This window comes from Acanthochromis polyacanthus, chromosome 11, assembly GCF_021347895.1.
Source record: "Acanthochromis polyacanthus isolate Apoly-LR-REF ecotype Palm Island chromosome 11, KAUST_Apoly_ChrSc, whole genome shotgun sequence".
NCBI classification, from domain to species: Eukaryota; Metazoa; Chordata; class Actinopteri; family Pomacentridae; genus Acanthochromis; species Acanthochromis polyacanthus.
In genome coordinates, this window is record NC_067123.1 from 40,470,073 (window position 1) to 40,489,181 (window position 19,109).

The following is a 19,109-nucleotide window of genomic DNA, read 5'->3' on the forward strand; positions in this document are numbered from 1 at the left end:
TTAGTTTACGCCTGATTAGAACACAGGAGTGATGGTTGCTGGAAATGTTCCTCTGTACCCCTATGGAGATATTCCATTAAAAATCAGCTGTTTACTGCTACAATAGTCATTTACCACATTAACCATGTCTGCACTGGATTTATCATTCATTTCATGGTATCTTCACGGGAAAAAAATAGCTTTTTTCATAAAAAAGGACATTTCTAGGGGACCCCAAACTTCTGAACGGTGGTGTACATGAGCTGAAGTTGCTCAAAAATGTTAAATTTGCTCTAAAATGAAAGTGGCTCTAAAAGGAGTTAAAGTTGGTATAAAATGCATTAAAGTTGCTCTACACTACTGTTATTCTTTCAAAAAGAAATCCCAAACTGAGGATGATCCCAAACTTTTGAGCAGTAGTTTGACTGAATTAAAACAGAAATAGTTCAGAACACCGAGTACAGAATATTTTATGTCACAGAAACAATGACACAAACTGAGAACTATTTTAGACCCTTTAATTGTTATTTTCTGTCTGTTATCCTCTTTAATCCTGACTCTAAAATGACAACGAAGCACAGCTGCAGGTTTCTGAAAAGTAATTCTTTTATTAATATTTTACAATCCTTTATTCGTGGTTATGTCATTATTTACTTTGTCAGCGCCACTCTGTGAGTGTCATTATTCCATGCTGTCTGACGACAACAAACGACAGAAGAAACAAAAAACAGGAGGAGAGGTTTGAAGAGTGAGAGTCTGTACAACACTTTACCGAGGGCACAGAGAGATTCACATTTAGGCTCTCAGATGGACCTCTCATCCAAAAAACAACCCGGAAACAGACCGGGTAAAAGCAGGACTGTGGGTTCAGGTGGAGAGTCTGGTGATAAAAACACCTCCTTTAAAAAGATCCTCGTTCTCCTCTGGGTTAAAAAAAGAAGAAAAAAAATCATCTACCACAAGATATTCAACAAATACAAAATAGAACGGTGGTCTCTTCCAGGTGCTGCTCCAAACATTGGAGGATATTTGTATTTGTTTAAAAAAAAAAAGCTTTTTGTGAAATGAAAAGGGCCGCTGTGGAGGAAAGGAACTAAAAAGGAGGCAGGAGGAGGAGATCACTGTGCTGCTGCTGCTGCTGGCGGAAACATTTCCTCATTTAATGGTCTATCAAATACTTCCTGAGAAATAAAGGAAATATCTACCTGGTATGGAGGAAGATGAGGAGGAGGAAGAGGAAATGTTCTGGTTGTAAAGAAAACAGGAGGAGCTGCTGTTCAGGGCAGTGAGTGTTTGATCAGAGTGTAAACATGGAGGAGATAAAAGTGGAGGAGATAAAGGTGGAGGAGACGTGGACAGACCTGCTGGTGATGCTCAGGAAGGAAGGAAGGAAGGAAGGAAGGAAGGAAGGAAGGAGCTGTTGGTCCAACCCTGATCGTTCCTTGTTGTCCTCCAGCAGCATCTGGTTCAGCAGATGTTTGCGGTTTTATCTGCTGAGGTTGAGATGTTTAGAGAAGAATCCAGCTTTAATCTTTAGAGGAATAGTTTGTTGAGATGGTTGGTTCCACTCTGGGTAGATTTAAACCAATCACTAGTGTGTTGGTCGAAGACTCAAAATAACGACGGGTTGAATTGTTTTGGTGGAAAATTAGCATCCATGGAGGCGAGGACTGTCACTACAACGGATGATTCACCAGAAAATACCAGCAGGGCTTCAAAATATGAAGGCTGCTGTTATCTCGGCTCATCCAGGAGATCTAGATGATAGTAACACATGACAGTGGGGATTAGGGGACGGCCAATGGGAGCCTGTAGCTGTTTAACTGATGCTAGAAGAACAGTCTGAGGGTTTACGGGGAGCTGGTTTGGTTTCTTGGTGGGGAGTCATCTTCAGGAAGCTGCCAGAGCACCAGAGAGACGAGAAGCTTCCAGCCAAGAAACCGTCCAGAACACAAGTTTCTCATGAAACCACAACTCAACGTTCAGCACAAAGCAAACAGACGACAGAACCAGCTAAGAAGAGCCGGTTCTATCAGATTTAAGGAGTATCAATCGTTTCATCCACGTCTCAGACAGACAGATGTGTTTTTAGTAGGAAACGATGCTTAGTTTCCTCAGCTGGTTTCTTTAACTCTGAACATCTACAACCACTCATTGTGTCGTCAACAGAGTGGAGGCGACTGGAGTTTGGTTTGTGCACCGTAAAGCGTAAAAAAGTCTGATTTGAAAAGCTCACGAGGAGACGAACTGGCCTCCATCACCAACATTTTAGTGTTTGAGAGCAGAACCGGAGAAAAAGTTCAGTTTCTGCCATTAAACACCAACGATGCTCCAGTCTGCTTCACTCTGCCGGGTAAAGACCTGAAGAACCAGACGGAACTGGAGTATCATGACGAGATAAAGACTTCTAGACCTGATCTGGGGCTGGAAGGCAGGATTATAAGGTAAAAGGTCTGAGGGATGATCTAAGTTTGACCCTCTGTCACGCTGCCCACCAGGTAGAAGACGATCCTACGGTTGTTGCTCCTCCACCGAGGATCGACGGTAGCGGGCAGGTCGGGGTTTTTCTGGAGGATTCTTCACGAAAGGGTTAGGACCTCTGAGAGACGATAAGTGCGAGAGAGAAGCCTGCTGCCTCCTACGACCAGCCGGCTGCTGTTCATCCACCAGAGGATGGTCTATCGGCCAGAAGGTTTCTGAGGCGACAACCAGCAGCAGGACGATGGAGACAGACGGGTTTATAAAAGGTTCTCAAACGTTTAAACGCATGTTTTCTTTAGAAGGACAAATTCATGGAAGTTTCAGTTCATATTCAGAACATCAGACCCGTTTCTACGTTCACGAAATGAGCTCGTTTAAATCCAGCAGCTCTTCCAGAACTTTCATCTTTTCGAAGCTCAAAGTTTTGTTTCCAGTGATTCTGGACCAAAAGCAGTTTCTTTGTTTTCTCATTTCTTTCCATTCTGTGGCTTATTTCTTAACCGCAAAATAAAATCCTGCATCTCAAAGCAAACTGTCCCCAGGTGACTTTAAATGACTTCTGGAAGAATTAGAACTGTTGAAGAAAAATTAAATTAGACCAAAAAAAAAAAAAAAGACTTAACATCTGCCTTCCAAATGTGTTCCTACTTCGATGTTTTATCTGTTTTCATCCCCGTCTGTAGAAACACGGCCTGCAGTTCATCCTAGAAGTCCCTGAATGATAGTTCCCTGGTCCCCACATGAATCACTAATGAGTTATTTTTATTCCATTAGGCTTAAATCTGGTGAAGTTCCCAACCAAACAGCATGAGAGATCACGTTCAAGGAGCAGCAAAAAGTTCTAAATCTGAGGATTCTTTCTGCTTTTGGAGTCTCCATGAAGACACACGATCAAGAGAGGAGAAAAATCTGGGAGTTCTCTGCTGAACTGCAGGCTGTGTTCAAAGAAAAACTAAAACTGTACATCTGTGACATCATGTAGAGTAAAATTATCCCCAGCAATGCTCACAGCTGTGTGCTCTTAGAACAGTGCTGTTCATCTGAGTGCTTCTTAAAACTTTTGTAAAATAAACAACTCTAAAAATTCACATTTTCCCCCTTTTTAGGTGATTTATTCCATTAGAATTGTGTCTTCAGTTCTCTTCTGAATCATTGGACTGTAAACTTTCCAACACTCTTTGAACTACCCAGAAAAGTCCCCAAATGTGAGCTTCGTGTCTTTTTAAAATTTGCCAAAAACAGATGAATCGCTGTAACCAGATTTGGTGAAAAACAAAGAATTCTGTGCTTTTTAATGTAACTGTGAAGCTGTGATAAAAGATCGTCTCAGAAAAATTCACTGTTTTTCAGCTGAACTGCAGGCAGTGCTAAGACGAGGATAGAGAAAAATTTAAACTGTAAGCAGTAAAATAAATATAGCATGTTAATATTTTCCAGTGTGGAACACCTGAGATGTCAGACTGGTTGATTTTCTGACAGGAACAAATCAGAGGAATTCAACTTTTATTTTTTGTGCTTCATGATATTTTAACTGCAGACAGTACTTTTATTGTAGTTCTCTCCACTTCTAGAAAGGATTTTTCTGTTTCCAGTGAGGTGCAGGACTTTTTATCGGTGAGAAAAATGAGCCAAAAAAAAAAAAGGAAAAACATGGCAGGAAAAGAAGCTGCTTGGAGTTCTCTAAAAGTTAAATTTTCCAGCTGATTCCTGCCCTGCTGCCACTAATTAGGGAGACGTTTCAGCACAGACTGAGGCTGGACTCTTCAGAAGAAGTGTTTTATGGGATTAACCAGGTATCTTTGGTCCTCGAGGGGAGAATAAAAGCAACAGTTTTTAAAGCCAACAAAACAGGAAACACCGAGGGGCGGAAAGCTCATGATAGTCTCATTATTAAACGTGTGATTTGTTTTCTGGTTGTCAAGTCAGGAAAAGATGGAAACAAAAGGCTGGATGGTGGAGGGATAGAGGAGGAGGAGGAGGAGGACAGGGTGGGAGGAGCTATCAGTGCCGGGGGAGGAGGAGGAGGAGGGGGGGTTTCAGAACGAGTCTCTGCTGACCCTCCTCCATCCTCAGAGAGCTGAGGTCAGATCCAGGAATGTCAGCAGGAGGATCTTCTTTCTTCACTCGTTCTCCGTCCGTCAGTCCGTCCCTCTCTAACGTCCTCGGCTGTCCGTCCGTCCGTCCGTCTGCGTCTCTCTGCAGGTCACTGGAGGTCTCGGTCTTCGAGGTACCGGTACTCAAACGTGAAACCCTCCTTCTTCCTCTGGCCCCATTTCTCATAATCGAAGTAGATGTAGGTTCCCTGAAGAAGAGCAGAGAAGAAGACGTTAAACCAGGAGAGTCCAACTCATCTTAGTCCAGGTTCCACATCCAGTCCAGTCTGATCTCCAGTAAAACCAGTAAAACCACAGCATAATAACCGATAACCACAACTTCTGACGGATCCTTTGGTTTAGTGCAGAAATGTTCACATTTAAGGAATTATATTTGTACCAAACATCATGAACAACCTGAAGTTTATGAAGAAAAATAAGTTCAGTTTCATCCACATTCATCCTCAGTTCATCATTTCCTCATTACAACTTCCAGATCACAGAGTGTCGACAAAGGAACACAACATTTAGTCACCTGGACCTGAATCAGAGAGGATTAGACTTTAAAAAAGGCAAAAAAACACAAAAAAAACAAGACAAAATCTGACAAAAATGAGAAACAAAACGACAAAAAATTAAACAAACGACATGAAACAAAAAAAGTCACAAAAAAAAAAATCAGACAAAAAGTTGGAGTGACAAGAAAATGGACAAATGAGACAAAAAAAGATAAAAGCATGAAACAGAATGAGAAAAAACTGCACAGAACAACGAATAAAGCAAAACACAAAATAACAAAAATGAGACAGAAAACACCAGTGAGACAAAAAGGAAACACAAAACGACAAAAAATTAGACAACAAAAACTCGTCTCATTTTTGGAATAGTTTGTTGTTTTGTTTCTTGTGGCATTTGTTGTTTGTCCAGTTTTTTTGTCGCTTTCTAAATTTTTTTGTCTAATCTTTTCATCTTTTTTTGTTTCATGTCGCTTGTCTCAGTTTTTATCCATTTGTCGTGTTGAGTCTCATTTTTTGGAATATTTTGTCTGGTTTTCGTCGTTTAATTGTCGTTTTTCTCTAACTGGTGCGCCAGCTTGTGTAAACGGGTTGAAGCGTGTGAAAGAATTCGTTTAGGAATAAATACATGCAAGCCAAACAGCTGACCTAATAACTGCACACAGCGTACAACAACACACAACGCACAGAAGTTCTAAGATTCACTCAGAGAAACGAATGGAAGCCAAACCCAGCAGGACGGTTACTAAATATTCAGCCGGTCTGTGAAGTGAAAACATTTAAGGAGCTCAAAGTTCCTCCACCAGAGGCTTCAGACGCTGCTGACCTGCTCAAACTCATCGGTGATGGTCTTGGGCTCTTCGTGTCTCTGGAACCACATCATGTACTTGGTGTGGAACCTCCACGACTGCTTCTTCAGGGCTTTGGCTGCCAGATACTGGGCCTTAGTGCCCTGCACAGAGGACAGGACGGGGGAAACGGAGCAGAAGGAGGTAGAAAACAGAGGAGGAGAAGGATGCAGGAGGAATGAAACGTAGACTAGAAAGGGGAGCATGTTCTGGTTCCAATGCAGACTAAAATAAATGTTAGTTTAGGCTGTAATTAACTCCAATAAATGCGCCTGAATTACTGCATCGGATAAACAGAGGATAATACTGGTGTTTAATCAGCCTTTAAGCCGTTCCTCCCTTTGGTTTAGACTAAAACCTGGAGTCTACTGTTCATCTTCTGGAACCAGTGTATGGTATAAAAGCAGCAGTTTACCTCCAGGTAGTAGAAGATGAAGAACAGGGTCTCAGTAGAAAGCCTCTGGTAGAACTCTACAGTGTCGGAGTGGGGGGGTGGCACCTGGTGGTGGAAAGGCAGGGTGGGGCAGGGGTTCCTCATCAGGTACTGCCTGTCAGACACAGAGGGGGTTAAAATAGTACCGTTAGCAGTGGAGGAACAACAACTAAGGATCACATGATGAAGCAACAGGGCTGTTTGAGGAGATAATCAGTGGTTGACCTCAGAGAGAACGGTCTGCTGCTCCTCAGCATCATTCTGCTGCAGAGACAAGACTCAAACTGCACTTATCGTTTCTTCAGCCCGCAGTACGACTTTAAAAAGTGTAAAAACTACAGAGAAGACATGAACTGCAGATTGTAAATTAGTAAAACTATACATTTAAAATCATTTCTAGACCATGACAAGTTGTTTGGATCAGAAAGTAAAATACTAGATTGTTTACTGTTCTTTTATCATTTTATGTCTTATTTTTGTGAGGTTTTGTCTTTTTGTCACTTTTTGTTTTACCTTATTCATTGTTCAGTGCATCATTTGTGTCATTTTGTGTTTTTTTTAGTCTTGTGTCTAATTTTTCCTAATATTTTGTCTCGTTTTGTTGCTTTTTCACTGATTTTAGTTGTCTCATATTTTTGTCATTTTATTTCTCGTTTTTGTTGTTTTGTGTTTCCTTTTGTCTCGTTTGTGTTTGTCTGTTTTTCATTATTTTGTGTTTTGCTTTATTCGTTGTTTTGTGTGTTGTTTTTGTCTTTTTTGTGCCTCACTTGTGTTGTTTGCCTAATCTTTTGTTGTTTCATTTCTCACTTTTGTCATTTTTTGCCTTGTTTTTGTCATTTTTTTGTAATATTCTGCCTTGTTTTTGTCTGACTTTGATCCTCCAGTAAATCCTCTGTGGTTCAGTTCCAGGTGACTAAATGTTGCGTTTCTTTGTAGACACTCTGTTATCTGGAAGTTTAATGTGGAAATGATAAACTGAGGATGAATGTGGATGAAATTAAAATCTGTAAAGTCTGTTTAAATCTCCAGCTACTCGTGTTTTTGACGGCGTTTGGTGGGAGCTGTGGATAGATCCACACAGAGTAGGAACATTCATCAGTGGGCCAAACACGCTGCCCAGATGCACTTTTCCATCCAAAGCCAGTATTTTTAGACGTGTGACAGACCCAGTTTGTCCTCTCCGTTTCCATTAGGCCGTTTGTGATGTCAGCGAGCGCCCAAAATACCAACCGTGTCACAAAAAACAGAGCAAACACAAAGTTTGGAGCGACAACACTCACAGCGTCTCACTAATACGAGCACAGAGACTCGAACACGGTGGAAATAAACCAGAGTATAGGCAGGAAGGAGAGTTAATGCGTCTATTTGACTCGGCAAAATCTAGCTTTAAATACAGGAAAAGAATCCCTGCAGGCCGTGTGTGTGTGTGTGTGTGTGTGTGTGTGTGGAGAACACAACAGGTAATGTGTTGTGGCACAAGAGGGTTTGAGTGTTTGGATTTAAATGTCAATTGTAGCTGTGTGGGCTGACTGCATGGAACAATAGATAGTAACAGGATAATCTGTGTGTATGTGTGTGTGTGTGTGTGGCTACACACTGTACTACTGAAAGATAACAAATGAAACACAGCTGTTCCTCACAATATCGCAGGATTTTGCTTGTGTCTAATTTTTGTATCATTTTGTCCTTTATTGTAAGACTTTGATCATAAAGGAGAATACCAGATTGCTCATTGTTCTTTTGTCATTTTGTGTCTCATTTTTGTAATATTTTGTCTGTTTTTGTCTGACTTTTGTCGTTTGTCTCATGTTCTTGCCGCTTCGCTTCTCGTTTTGCGTTTCCCTTTTGTCTCGAAGGTGTTTTTCTTCTTATTTTCATCATTTTGTGTTTTGCTTTATTCGTTGTTTTGTATGTCGTTCTTGTCGTTTTGGATTTTTTGTGTGCTACATTGTGTTAGCTAATGGTGTTGAAAGGCTCACTGATGATCAGAAAACCCTTGTGCAGTTATGTTAGCACATGGATAAAAGTGGGAATTTTCACGGAAAACATGGAATTATCTGTATGACCTCAAACCTTTGAACAGGAGTGTATAAATCTCAAACAGTATTTTGCACATTCAGGTAAAATTCACAAATATCTTCATAAATATCTACATTTAATGCAGAAACTGGTTTAAAAATGTGATTATTTGAGATGGAATGACCTCCATGTATTACCAACAATCATCTGCTAATGGGCAAAAGTAATAATATGTTTAGTTTTTGTCATTTTACATGTAGTTTTTGTCATTTTGTGTCTCTTGTCGTTTTGTGTCTCGTTTTTGTCGTTTTGTTTCTCATTTTTGTCGTTTTGTTTGCCATGTTGGACGATGGGCAGAACATGTTAAAGCAGAGAGCATTGTGGGAGTTTAGCAGCAACGGGCACCGTGACAAAGACTAATGAGGAGGTTCATGAATGAAATGTTCCATCTTTAAATTGTAGGAGCTTCAGGAAAACCACTTCTCTGGAAGACGTTTCTAGAAATGTCTTCCAGAGAAGTCCGGCTGGATTTGTTTGGGAGCCATAATGAAGGACTAAAAGTTAGTGAATGCAGCACAATCCAAGGTGGAGTACAACCAGAGAATGGAAACAAAGCCGTCTGATAGCGCCGTGTGACGACGTATTCATCCGCTCTGTTCATCAACTAGTTCCAGTAACCAGTTCTACGTAACGATGAAACGCTGTAGGTCGAGGACGCCGTAAACCGAGGAACTCTTGTACTTCTGTTCTTAACATTCTAACTTCTAAACTTTAACCGTAATGACATAATTAAACACGACACGTCAGAGTTTGACTGCACCTGATCCTCTCGGAGTCGGACGGGTGAGGCATGTGTGTCCACGCCGCCTCCTCCATGGCCTGTTGGTAGAGCTGGTCTTTGGACAGGGGGACGGGCCCCAGAGGACAGACCCCCAACGAAGGGGGGATGCTGACCTCCGACAGCGAGGGCTGAGGTGCTGAGGGGGGACCCGAGGGGGCCGTAGTGCTGCTGGGGAAGATGTCTGCAGAGAGTGGGGGATGAGAGGAAGGAGGGTGAGGGAAGGTGAGGACGTAGGGGAGTAAGAGGTGATTCAGGATTGGAAGTTGGAGAGACAAAGAGCGAGAAGTTGAGTCAGGGATGATAATATCAGCAGCAGCTTGTGTTCAGAGGAGGCTGAGAGTGGGAGGTGAGATGACATTTTGTTCCACTAAACTCCACTTTTCTATTCCTGCTGCCTCTATCTGCTGTAGTTCAGGTGTATCTGTGAGGTACCTGGGGTGAGGTGCAGGGAGGGCACGTCTCCCTCGATCCCTGAGCTGAGTGCTGCTCGCTCGGCCATGGACTTCAGGCTGCTCAGAGGCTCCTGGGGCTGATGAGGACAGACAAGGAGACTCATGGGAAAACAGACTAAGCTGGACGTGTGCACACAGCTATCGTACCTGCACCGCTGCTAAAGACATCATGGAAATCACTGTGACTTCACTTTGTTTGTTTTGGTTTCTCTGGTGTCCTCCCCACTAAAGATGAGTGTGACGTAGCGTCAAACTAAATGATGAAGACCAGGAGAGGAAGTCTGTGAGGTCTTTCAGGGTTGGGCTGGACGCCTTAGTCCAGGAGTGTCAAACTCATTTAAGTTCCACATTCAGCCCAATTTGATCTCCAGTGACCAGTAAAATCACAGCATAATAACCAATAAATAGCAACAACTCCACGTTTTTCCTCTGTTGTAGACCAGAAATGTTCACATTTAAGGAACTATCTTTCTACAAAACGTCATGAACAACCTGAATTTTTTGAAGAAAAATAAATTCAGTTTCATCAGCATTCATCCTCAGTTTATCATTTCCTCATTACAACTTCCAGATCACAGAGTGTCTACAAAGGAACACAACATTTAGTCACCTGGAACTGAACCATGGAGGATTTTACTTTATGATCAAAATGACAAAAGTCAGACAAAAAAAAGACAAAAAAACAACAAAAACGAAGTAAAAATATTAGAAGAATTAGACACAAAACAGAAGACCAAAGAACAATCTAATATTTTACTTTATGACCCAAACAACTTGTCATGGTCTAGAAATGATTTTAAATTTATAGTTTTACTAATTTACAATCTGCAGTTAATGTCTTCTCTGTAATTTTTACACTTTGAGGGCCGGATTGGACCCTCTGGAGGACCACTTTTGGACCACGGGCCTCATGTTGGACAGCCCTCCTGAGTCTGACGTGGATTCATCTTCATATTTTGGCAGCTACATCCATACATAACAACACGTTAACAGACCTTTTCCCTCCAGGTGGTGGCTCTGAGAGGCACACATCAGTCCAATGAACAGTTAAACTCCAAAAATGACTGCATGTTTAATGCATTATAAATTAAATCTATAGTACCAGCTGCAGCTCTCAACATAAACACTGCAGGTTTCACATGAGTTCATTCTCCAGCTGCATTATGTGACTGGAGATGGTGCTAATATCCGGTTTAGTGCCATGTTTAACGGTTTCATGATGAATAAACATGTCTGACAGCAGAAGTTACCTCAGAACGGTCAGCTGAAGGTGAAGCTGTTACATTTGATTTCCTCTCATTATTGTCTGCAGTTTTGTTGAAGTTTGGTAACAACGGTTGAGACAGTAAACAGCAGTAATGAGACCGTAATCATCCCCTGATGGATTTAACTGTGGGCAGAATTAATTAAAGTGGAAGCTCGCTGTGTCTGCCAGTAAATTAATAGTCCACAGAGATCTGGGAGATTAAGTTGCTCTCTTTGTAAACAGCAAACAATAAAGTGTCTTTTAAAACCCACAGAGAATAAGTCTGTGTTGGATTCTCACCTTTATGCTGTCGGAGGACTGAGAGTACGACAGCGGTCCGTTCAGCAGGCTGCTGCCGCTCACCGCTTTGGACTCGCTGTAGGAGGCGGGAGACGGGGAGCTGGACGACAGACTCATAGAGCCCAGTAGACTGGACCAGTGTCCTTACTGGGAGAGAGCAGGGACATGAGAGACGATGAGAGGACTGTAGATACTGACAAATCTGTATATGGGTCAATGTAGAACTGAAGGACTTCATACACAATAATAAAATGAGCTGATTCAAAAATAGTTTTGCTTGTGTTGTTTTTATTAAGTCGAGTGGACTCAAAACTTGTCCAAAATGACTCAAAAATGACCCTAAAGACACAAAAATGATCCAAAATGATGACAAAAGAGTCAACTGACATAAAGTTAGTTGAAAATGACTCGAAAATGATCCATAATTACAGAAAATTAGTCCAGAGTGACACGAAATTTGTCCTAAATGACTTGAAAATTATACTAAAAATACAAAAATGATTCAAAATGATGAGAAAAGATCCAAGCTGATATTAAATTTGCTGAAATTGACAAGAAAATGATCCAAAATAACTCAAAACTTGTCAGGGTCAATAACTGAGGGACTTTTGAAGTCAATGGGATATATCTGCATACATTTTTATTAAAAGTAAAAAAAATAATGTTCTTGTGTTCATTATGATCATGACTTCACAAATTCCATAATTATTTATTATGGAAACAGTCACTTATTAACAAAAATGACTGGATAAGATCACTAAAATGTCAACTATGATATAAAAAGTCCTGTAATTATAAACTGACCCAGATGACTGAAAATGAATCATATAAACAATCAAACAGTCCTAAACAAGCCACACATATATTTCCATGTTTCTGCTGCTTTGTACTTACGGCTGATTGGCTGTGGAGGTCAGAGATGAAGGTTGGCTGCTTTGTGATTGGCTGGCACTGTTGAGGGCGGAGTCTGTTGTGCTGTCTGCTACTACTGCACTGTAACCTGCAGGGAGGAGAAGACAAAACAAATGAGAATTTAACTTCTTTTAAACACACTAAACATCACCGTGAACATATAAACAAGCTTCAGACATTTAAAAACTGAAATACTTGATCAGATATAAGTCAATAAATGAAATGAAAGACTTTATTTTAGAAAGGTTCTATTAGAATTAATGAAAATGTAAGGAAGACAGTGTAAGGACCTGGTGACACGCAGAGAACGTTCAATCATTCCTATTAGTGTTGGGATCATCTGATATTCTTTAAATACTTTTGGTATATTTTTCAGATTGTATGTGTATTTTGGTGTTTCCAGGTTGGAACATCAAGGCTCCAGTAATCCCACATGGAAAAACGACTATAGGTCATCAATACACAACTAAGGATTAATTCCACTGTCTAATAATGTGCTTATTATTTTCTTAATTCATTAGATCATGATGTCAGAAAATAGTTTTCCAAAGTCTTGCTATGCCTGAAGCCCAAAGATATTCAGTGAAGACACCTGAAGTTTGGAGAATTTAAACTTTTTTTTTTTTTTTTTTTTAAAAAGAAGTACTTAAATTGATCATTCATTTACCAAAACTGTTTCATAATTTATTATTTTATGGTTCACCACTGAACATTCCCGTCCATAATTCCTTTAATTTATATTTTATTTGCTCTGACAGAGTGATAACTAGAGCGGTTCTACAGCTTTCAGCTCGTATTCAAAGAAAACTGCTGTTTGTCAGAGAATGTTTCTGATGTTGGACTTTATCTGTAACGATGGTATCTGCACTGTAAGAGCGTCCTCAGGTGTGACGTCTGTGGATCTCAGCTACTATCTGAGTGAAATGTGTGGATTCTGGACATTTCAGTGGTTTTTAGTCTGTATATGTTCCTGTATTGCTGCAGACTTCAGACACTCACTCGTGCTACCGTTCTGCTTCTGTTGGCTCGGCGGTCGCACAGACAGCGATGAGTTTCCTCCGACTACTCCCACGCTCCCCGCTGACCCACCGCTGCCTCCGTTGCTCCCGATAACTCCGACTCCACTACCTGGAGCTAAACCTCCTACCGGGCTCAGTGACATCAGGGACGACCCCTGCACCCCCGACTGACCGGAGCCCAGACCCAGAATCCCAGACCCGATGCTGCCCACCCCCGGCGACGCCCCCAGCAGCCCTCCTGACGAGGACGTCGGCCCGCCGACCGTGATGCTGCCGCTGCCGATGGAGCCCACGGCGCTGTTGGTGGTCGTGGTGCTGACGCCGCCCAGAGAGGCCGGTAAGCCCGAGCCCACCGCCCCCGAGGCAGCCGCCTGAGCATAGGGAGCCGGGGTGGAGCCGGACAGAAGCCCCGCCATGCTGCTCAGGGACGCCGGCATCCCTGACAGGCCGAGGCCCCCGGACATGGGCTGGTGGTGATGGAGCCCGACAGGCCGCCTTTCCCCAGAGACAGGCCCAGGCTGAGGCCCAGGCTGTTGGAGGTCGGCGTGGGTCCCAGGGGGCCCTGAGGCTGGGAGTTGGAAGTGAAGAGCCCCTGTGTGCTGGCATTGGGTGGGGAGGAGGCGGAGGAGGTGGGGTGGCTGTTGGTGGAGGTGCTGGGGTTGGAGATGGGCGCCATGGAGGCGGAGCTGATGGAGTTTTTGGCCTGCTGCTGTGCTGACGGCTGCTGCTGGGTGGCGTTGCTGTAGCTGCCGGCCAAAGTGTTGGAGTGGAGACCCCCCGAGTTGCCGTGGTGACTGTTGCCCCCAGAGCCGCCGCTTCCTCCCCCGGCGATGGTCGCCATAGAGACCAGTGAGGATGAGGTTAGTCCCGAGACGGAGGAAGAAGAGGAGGAGGAGGAAGAAGAGGATAACAAGGAGGAGGGGTTTCCGTTCTTCACAGGCGACTGGGATATAAATAAGAGAAAACGATTTAATGTATGAAAACCTGCAAGACAGAATACTGGGTTTAACGTAATAACGGGCACAACCAGAGCTTCATCAGCACACTACAAGTTTTACTCGGTGTCTTCAGAATGTTTTGGAAAAATTAAAGTCAATGATTCAGCTCAACATGGAAGCAACACGTCATAACTGAGTTTAAATCTGAAGCACACAGCAGAGAAACAAAGCTGATTTAAGATGATGAAATTTGTGAGTACCCTGCAGGATGTCAGGGCTTCAGCAATACTTTTACTGTTAATCTTTTAATTGTTCTGTAAAATGTCAGAAAATCTTTTAACAGCTTGTGAATGCTCAAAAATCTGAAAATAACTCACATACCCTGATACAAGAAAGAAAAATGAGGCAAAACTCTGACAGAAATGATAAACCTAACAGACCGTTTGCTACCTGTTGACTCGTAAATGAGTTTTATTCAGTAATGTTGTCATCATGACGACTGCAGTTGGTATTCCTGGAGCTGTTGGTTTTACTGACTTTGAATTTACTTCAGATAAGACCGAACAGGAAGCTTCAGTGTCTTCAGACTAACCTGACTAACTTCACTGTCTGTTGAACGTCCCCTCTTCTTGTCATCTTCTGAGTTCTCCTGAAAAACAAACACGACATTGTCTGTGTAGGTTCTCATTCATCCAGGTCATGGTTATCCAAAGTAGTTTAAATCAATCCACTGGACTTTAAGAAAGTTCCTTGAAGACGTTCCACCTCTCATCCAAGAGGCTTCTTCAGTTCTGGTGGTGGTTGGTGTTGCCTCAGCTTTTAAACCTCTGTGAGGTGTGTCCAGGGCTGTTATTCCAACGACCGATACCAAAACTCATCTGACTACTCAACGATGGTCGTTGCGAGTATCGGTGGGGTCGTTGAAATGCACAGATGTCACTGAGCCCTCGTGTGCTAATGGTGGTCATTAGCATGAGTCTGCTGAGTCGTTCTTTTGGGGAGTTTTGAAAGGACCTGATTGTAAATTGGTGAAAGATGATGTCACAGACCACCCCCCCCATTCAGAGATGGCTTCTCTACTTTGACATGGATGGCTTCTTTCACTCCTCTCTCAAACCATCTGTCCTCCCTGTCCAAAATCTGAACATTGGTGTCCAGAAACGAGTGTCCTTCTTCCTTAAGGTGAAGGAAGACTGCCGAATCCTGTCCTGAGGAACTGGCTCTCCTGTGTTGAGCCATGCGCTTGTTAAGTGGCTGTTTGGTTTCCCCTATGTAGAGGTCTGAGCATTCCTCGCTGCATTTAACTGCATACTCCAGGTTGCTCTTCTGGCTGTGTGGTGTGGGGTCTTCTGGGTGGACCAGTCTTTGTCTGAGGGTGTTATTTGGCTTAAAGACAGGGATCTGGTGTTTGTTGAAATCCTCCTCAGTTTTTCAGACACATATGGCATCACTATATTGTTGCGCCTGCTCTCCTTCTCTTCCGTCTTCACTGGGTTATTCTCCTTTCTGGATCTTGTGTGAGCTTTCACAAAGGTCCAGTCAGGGTATCCACAAGTTTTCAGTGCCTGAAAACTTGTGGATACCCTGAGGTTTAAAAGCTGAGGCAACACCAACCACCACCAGAACTGAAGCAGCCTCTTGGATGAGAAGTGAAACGTCTTCAAGGAACTTTCTTAAAGTCCAGTGGATTGACTTAAACTACTTTGGATAAACACGACATTAAGACCTCATAAAGCCAAACTTCACATTCATCATGTTTAAAAAAGCTGCACCGCAAATCTTTGAAACTCTGAACTTCTTCAACTCATCTTAACCCTCGTGTCGTCCTGTGGTTCAAACTGACCCGTTGGAAAAAAAAAAAAAAAAAAAAAGAAAATTTCACAGTGAAACTTCTGATGTCCACATTTTTAACATTTTTGGGAAATTGTTAAAAATGTTTCTGAGGAACATTCACATAAAAATCATGGTTGATTTTACACGAATGTTCTACAGAAAATATCAGAAGTTTTACTGATATACAAGTAATCACTTTAGATATTTTTAGGACTTTTTTTAAAGATTTTTACTCATTTTGGAATAATTTTCTTGCCAAATTTGGGGGATTTTTTTTAAAATAAAATTTTTAAAGGAAACTTTTAAAGAATTATTAGAATTTTCTTCCTGAAGTTTTTGTAAATTTTCAGAAATTTGGGGAATTGTTTTACAGATTTTTTGGATTTTTTCAGACAAGGAAACAATATTTTTTGATGAGGACAACAAGAGGGTTAAATGAAGATTTGAGTTCCTTCATGAAACTGAACTTTGCAAGTAAGACTATTAAACAATTTAACTTTTTAAAAAGGTTCTTGTTGCTGGTATATATCCATACTGTCTTGTCTTGTATATTGATCATTAGTGTCTGGGTGAGTAAATCATAATCTTCCATCCTGCAGGACAGTAACACTCTGTTCTGTCCTAAGATCATAATCAATGTCAGCACGTTTAGGAAGTAAAACACAAATTTTTAAGTGTCGAAAACTTTCAACATCTTTCCTCTGAGAATTAAAAGTGAAACTCCACTGAGTGAACTTCACGTTTTCATGCTCTACACCCAGTTCCTTTACGTTCCCTTTCAAAGTGCAGCTCCTCATCGCTGAACAACACCACGCCTTCCATTCAGACACATCACACTAATAATCACCGCTCTCACTGCATTCTGCCTGTGGGTGGACAGGAAGATCTGACGATATAAAGGCCATACAGCAGAACAATGAGAGCAGATGGCAGGGCACTACCATAGCGCATACAAAGACAATTATCTCACATTTACATTGCAGATATTGACCCGTTGGATTCAAGGTGAACCGGAACAATCGACTTAATATTCCTCTGACTGCCGATGTTAAATTCAGAGGTCAATGAAGAGATAATAACACATCTGACTGATGATTTTTAATGCAAAAGTCGCGGGTCAGGTGAAGCTTTTTGTCCGGTTTTTGACATGTCACATCATTAGAGAGTAAAAAAACTGAATTCACTGAGGCCAAAATGACTCCTAATCCTTTCTGTCCACAGACGAACACAAAACTGCACCAAATGTAGTTTTTTCTGTGCCGTTAGCGAGACGAAACTCTGCAGAGGACAAGTTTGAAGCAGTTTTCTCACTGTAGTGCAAGTTGCAGGCGACGGGGGTATGGGCGAGGACGAGGTCGTGGAGGTGGGTGTGCTGCTGGAGTGCTGGAAGATCTCGTCCTCCAAGTGTGAGTGACCCGGTGGGGAGGTGGCGAGATGAGCTGGAGGGAGCAGAAACACAGGGAGCAGAGTTCACCGATGACTGCTAACCCGTATCGATTCACTGTACTGTGGTTTACTTCAGATTAAAGCTGAAAACTGTGGAGCTACTTCAGTTAAAGCCAGACGAATCCAAAGTTAGTCGTGTTCTACGGTCAGATTCTACTGAGACCAAGAACATCACCAACATAAACATGAACACTGATGGTAAAAGGAAATCAGCAGCGACGTTTGAACTGTAGCAACAAACTAAAACGTGAATTTGTTTCCATTCATTGGAGCGAATAAATTCTGCACATGAATGTAAAAAACACAGTAGAAGAAGATGGAGACAAAGCCAGGGGTGTGTTCCAGTATCCATACTTCCATAATACATAGCATCATTTTGTGTCTCGTTTTTGTCAGTTTGTGTCTCGTTTTTTATCATTTTACGTCTAGTTTTTGTCAATTTTTGTCTAGCTTTTGTCGTTTTGTGTCTCATTTTTGATAGTTTGTGTCTCATTTTTGTCATTTTACGTCTAGTTTTTGTCAATGTTTGTCTTGCTTTTGTCGTTTTTTTCTGTCATTTTTGTCACTTTCTATTTTGTTGGTTTACATCTCGTTTTGTGAAAAACTGATGACTGGACCTCTAGTCTTCAGCTTTATGAACGTTTTGTTAAACACCACTTTCTGAGGCTTTTCCTGACTGCTAACAGTTTGTGTGTTTTTGCATCTCTAACAGTCTTGTAAGGTCGGGTCTGAACAGGCTGCTTCCTGTAGATATTTTGCTCTTCAGTTGTGATGCTTTCTCCTCATGGGGAGCCACACAGAACGTCACTTCTTGGTTCCTTGTGTCTACATTTTACGTTTCTGTTCTGTGTTGTGCAAACAACAAATAAATAAGTGATGTGAAGCGAGGCCGGACGATCCTCGGCTCTTTGTCTACTCACGAATCTCCTCCAGATCCAGGTCGTCGTACAGGAACTCATTCTCCTCAAAGTCTGGATCCTGTGACGAGTCTAGGTAGTACTCCACGTCATCCTGTGTAAAGACAACACAAAGGAACCAGTTTAGAAAGATGGAAAGCACATGAAATGATGACGATTGTAGTCAGATATACGAACAAACCTTGATTTTCCTGATGGCTTCGACTTGCACCGAGTCGTTGTCCAGCATCCTGAGTATCGTCTCCAGCATCCGGATGTGGTACCGATGCTTCTCGATGAACTTCTTCAGCTCTTCGATCCGGTCCTGTTTCTGCAGACAGAAAGACGTGGACAAAAACCTGAGTGTCAATGTCAGAGTTCAATTCTGAAATGTCTGGACACAGGTTGGGTATAAAAACGTCCGTATTTATCACGCTTACAAAGAAAAACAAGCGTCTGAATGTGAAAAAACATGCTGAAGGTTTTACAGGCAAAATGAAAAAAAGCATCGAGACGAGAGAAAACATAAGAGACAGATAACAGCATGTGCACTTATGGCTTAATGCACCACTTCTGGTTTCAATATTTAATTCTTCCAATCCAACATATTCGGATGCTCCCGGGCATTTCACGTATCGTATATCGTGTGTTTCTTCGCCCTACAGACAGAGCTGCACATGTTCTGTTGGATGAAAACTTTACCACAGAGTGAAAGTGTCGCTCTGCGGGTCACTGGTTGAGCTGATGGGATGGTAAAAACACAGAAGGAACACTTGCATTGTGTTGTTGAGCTGCTGGACTGCATAAGTGGAGGCAGCGGAGGGGAACATATTAACGTGTTTTACTGTAGTACATACA

The 19,109-nt window shown here is 42.1% G+C and overlaps 1 protein-coding gene across 1 annotated transcript in view; it reads right to left on the reverse strand.

Annotated features, from left to right (window-relative positions):
* Window positions 1-567: 567 nt before the first annotated feature.
* Window positions 568-19,109, reverse strand: part of cnot3b (CCR4-NOT transcription complex, subunit 3b) — a 44,403-nt gene continuing 25,861 nt past the window's right edge. The window contains 14 exon segments of the mRNA XM_051955698.1: window positions 568-4,762; window positions 5,895-6,020; window positions 6,332-6,464; window positions 9,189-9,390; window positions 9,642-9,738; window positions 11,208-11,338; window positions 11,341-11,354; window positions 12,102-12,207; window positions 13,119-13,593; window positions 13,596-14,081; window positions 14,669-14,725; window positions 17,221-17,348; window positions 18,276-18,366; window positions 18,454-18,582. Coding sequence (XP_051811658.1) covers window positions 4,664-4,762; window positions 5,895-6,020; window positions 6,332-6,464; window positions 9,189-9,390; window positions 9,642-9,738; window positions 11,208-11,338; window positions 11,341-11,354; window positions 12,102-12,207; window positions 13,119-13,593; window positions 13,596-14,081; window positions 14,669-14,725; window positions 17,221-17,348; window positions 18,276-18,366; window positions 18,454-18,582 — 2,274 coding nt within the window. The 3' untranslated portion in view covers window positions 568-4,663.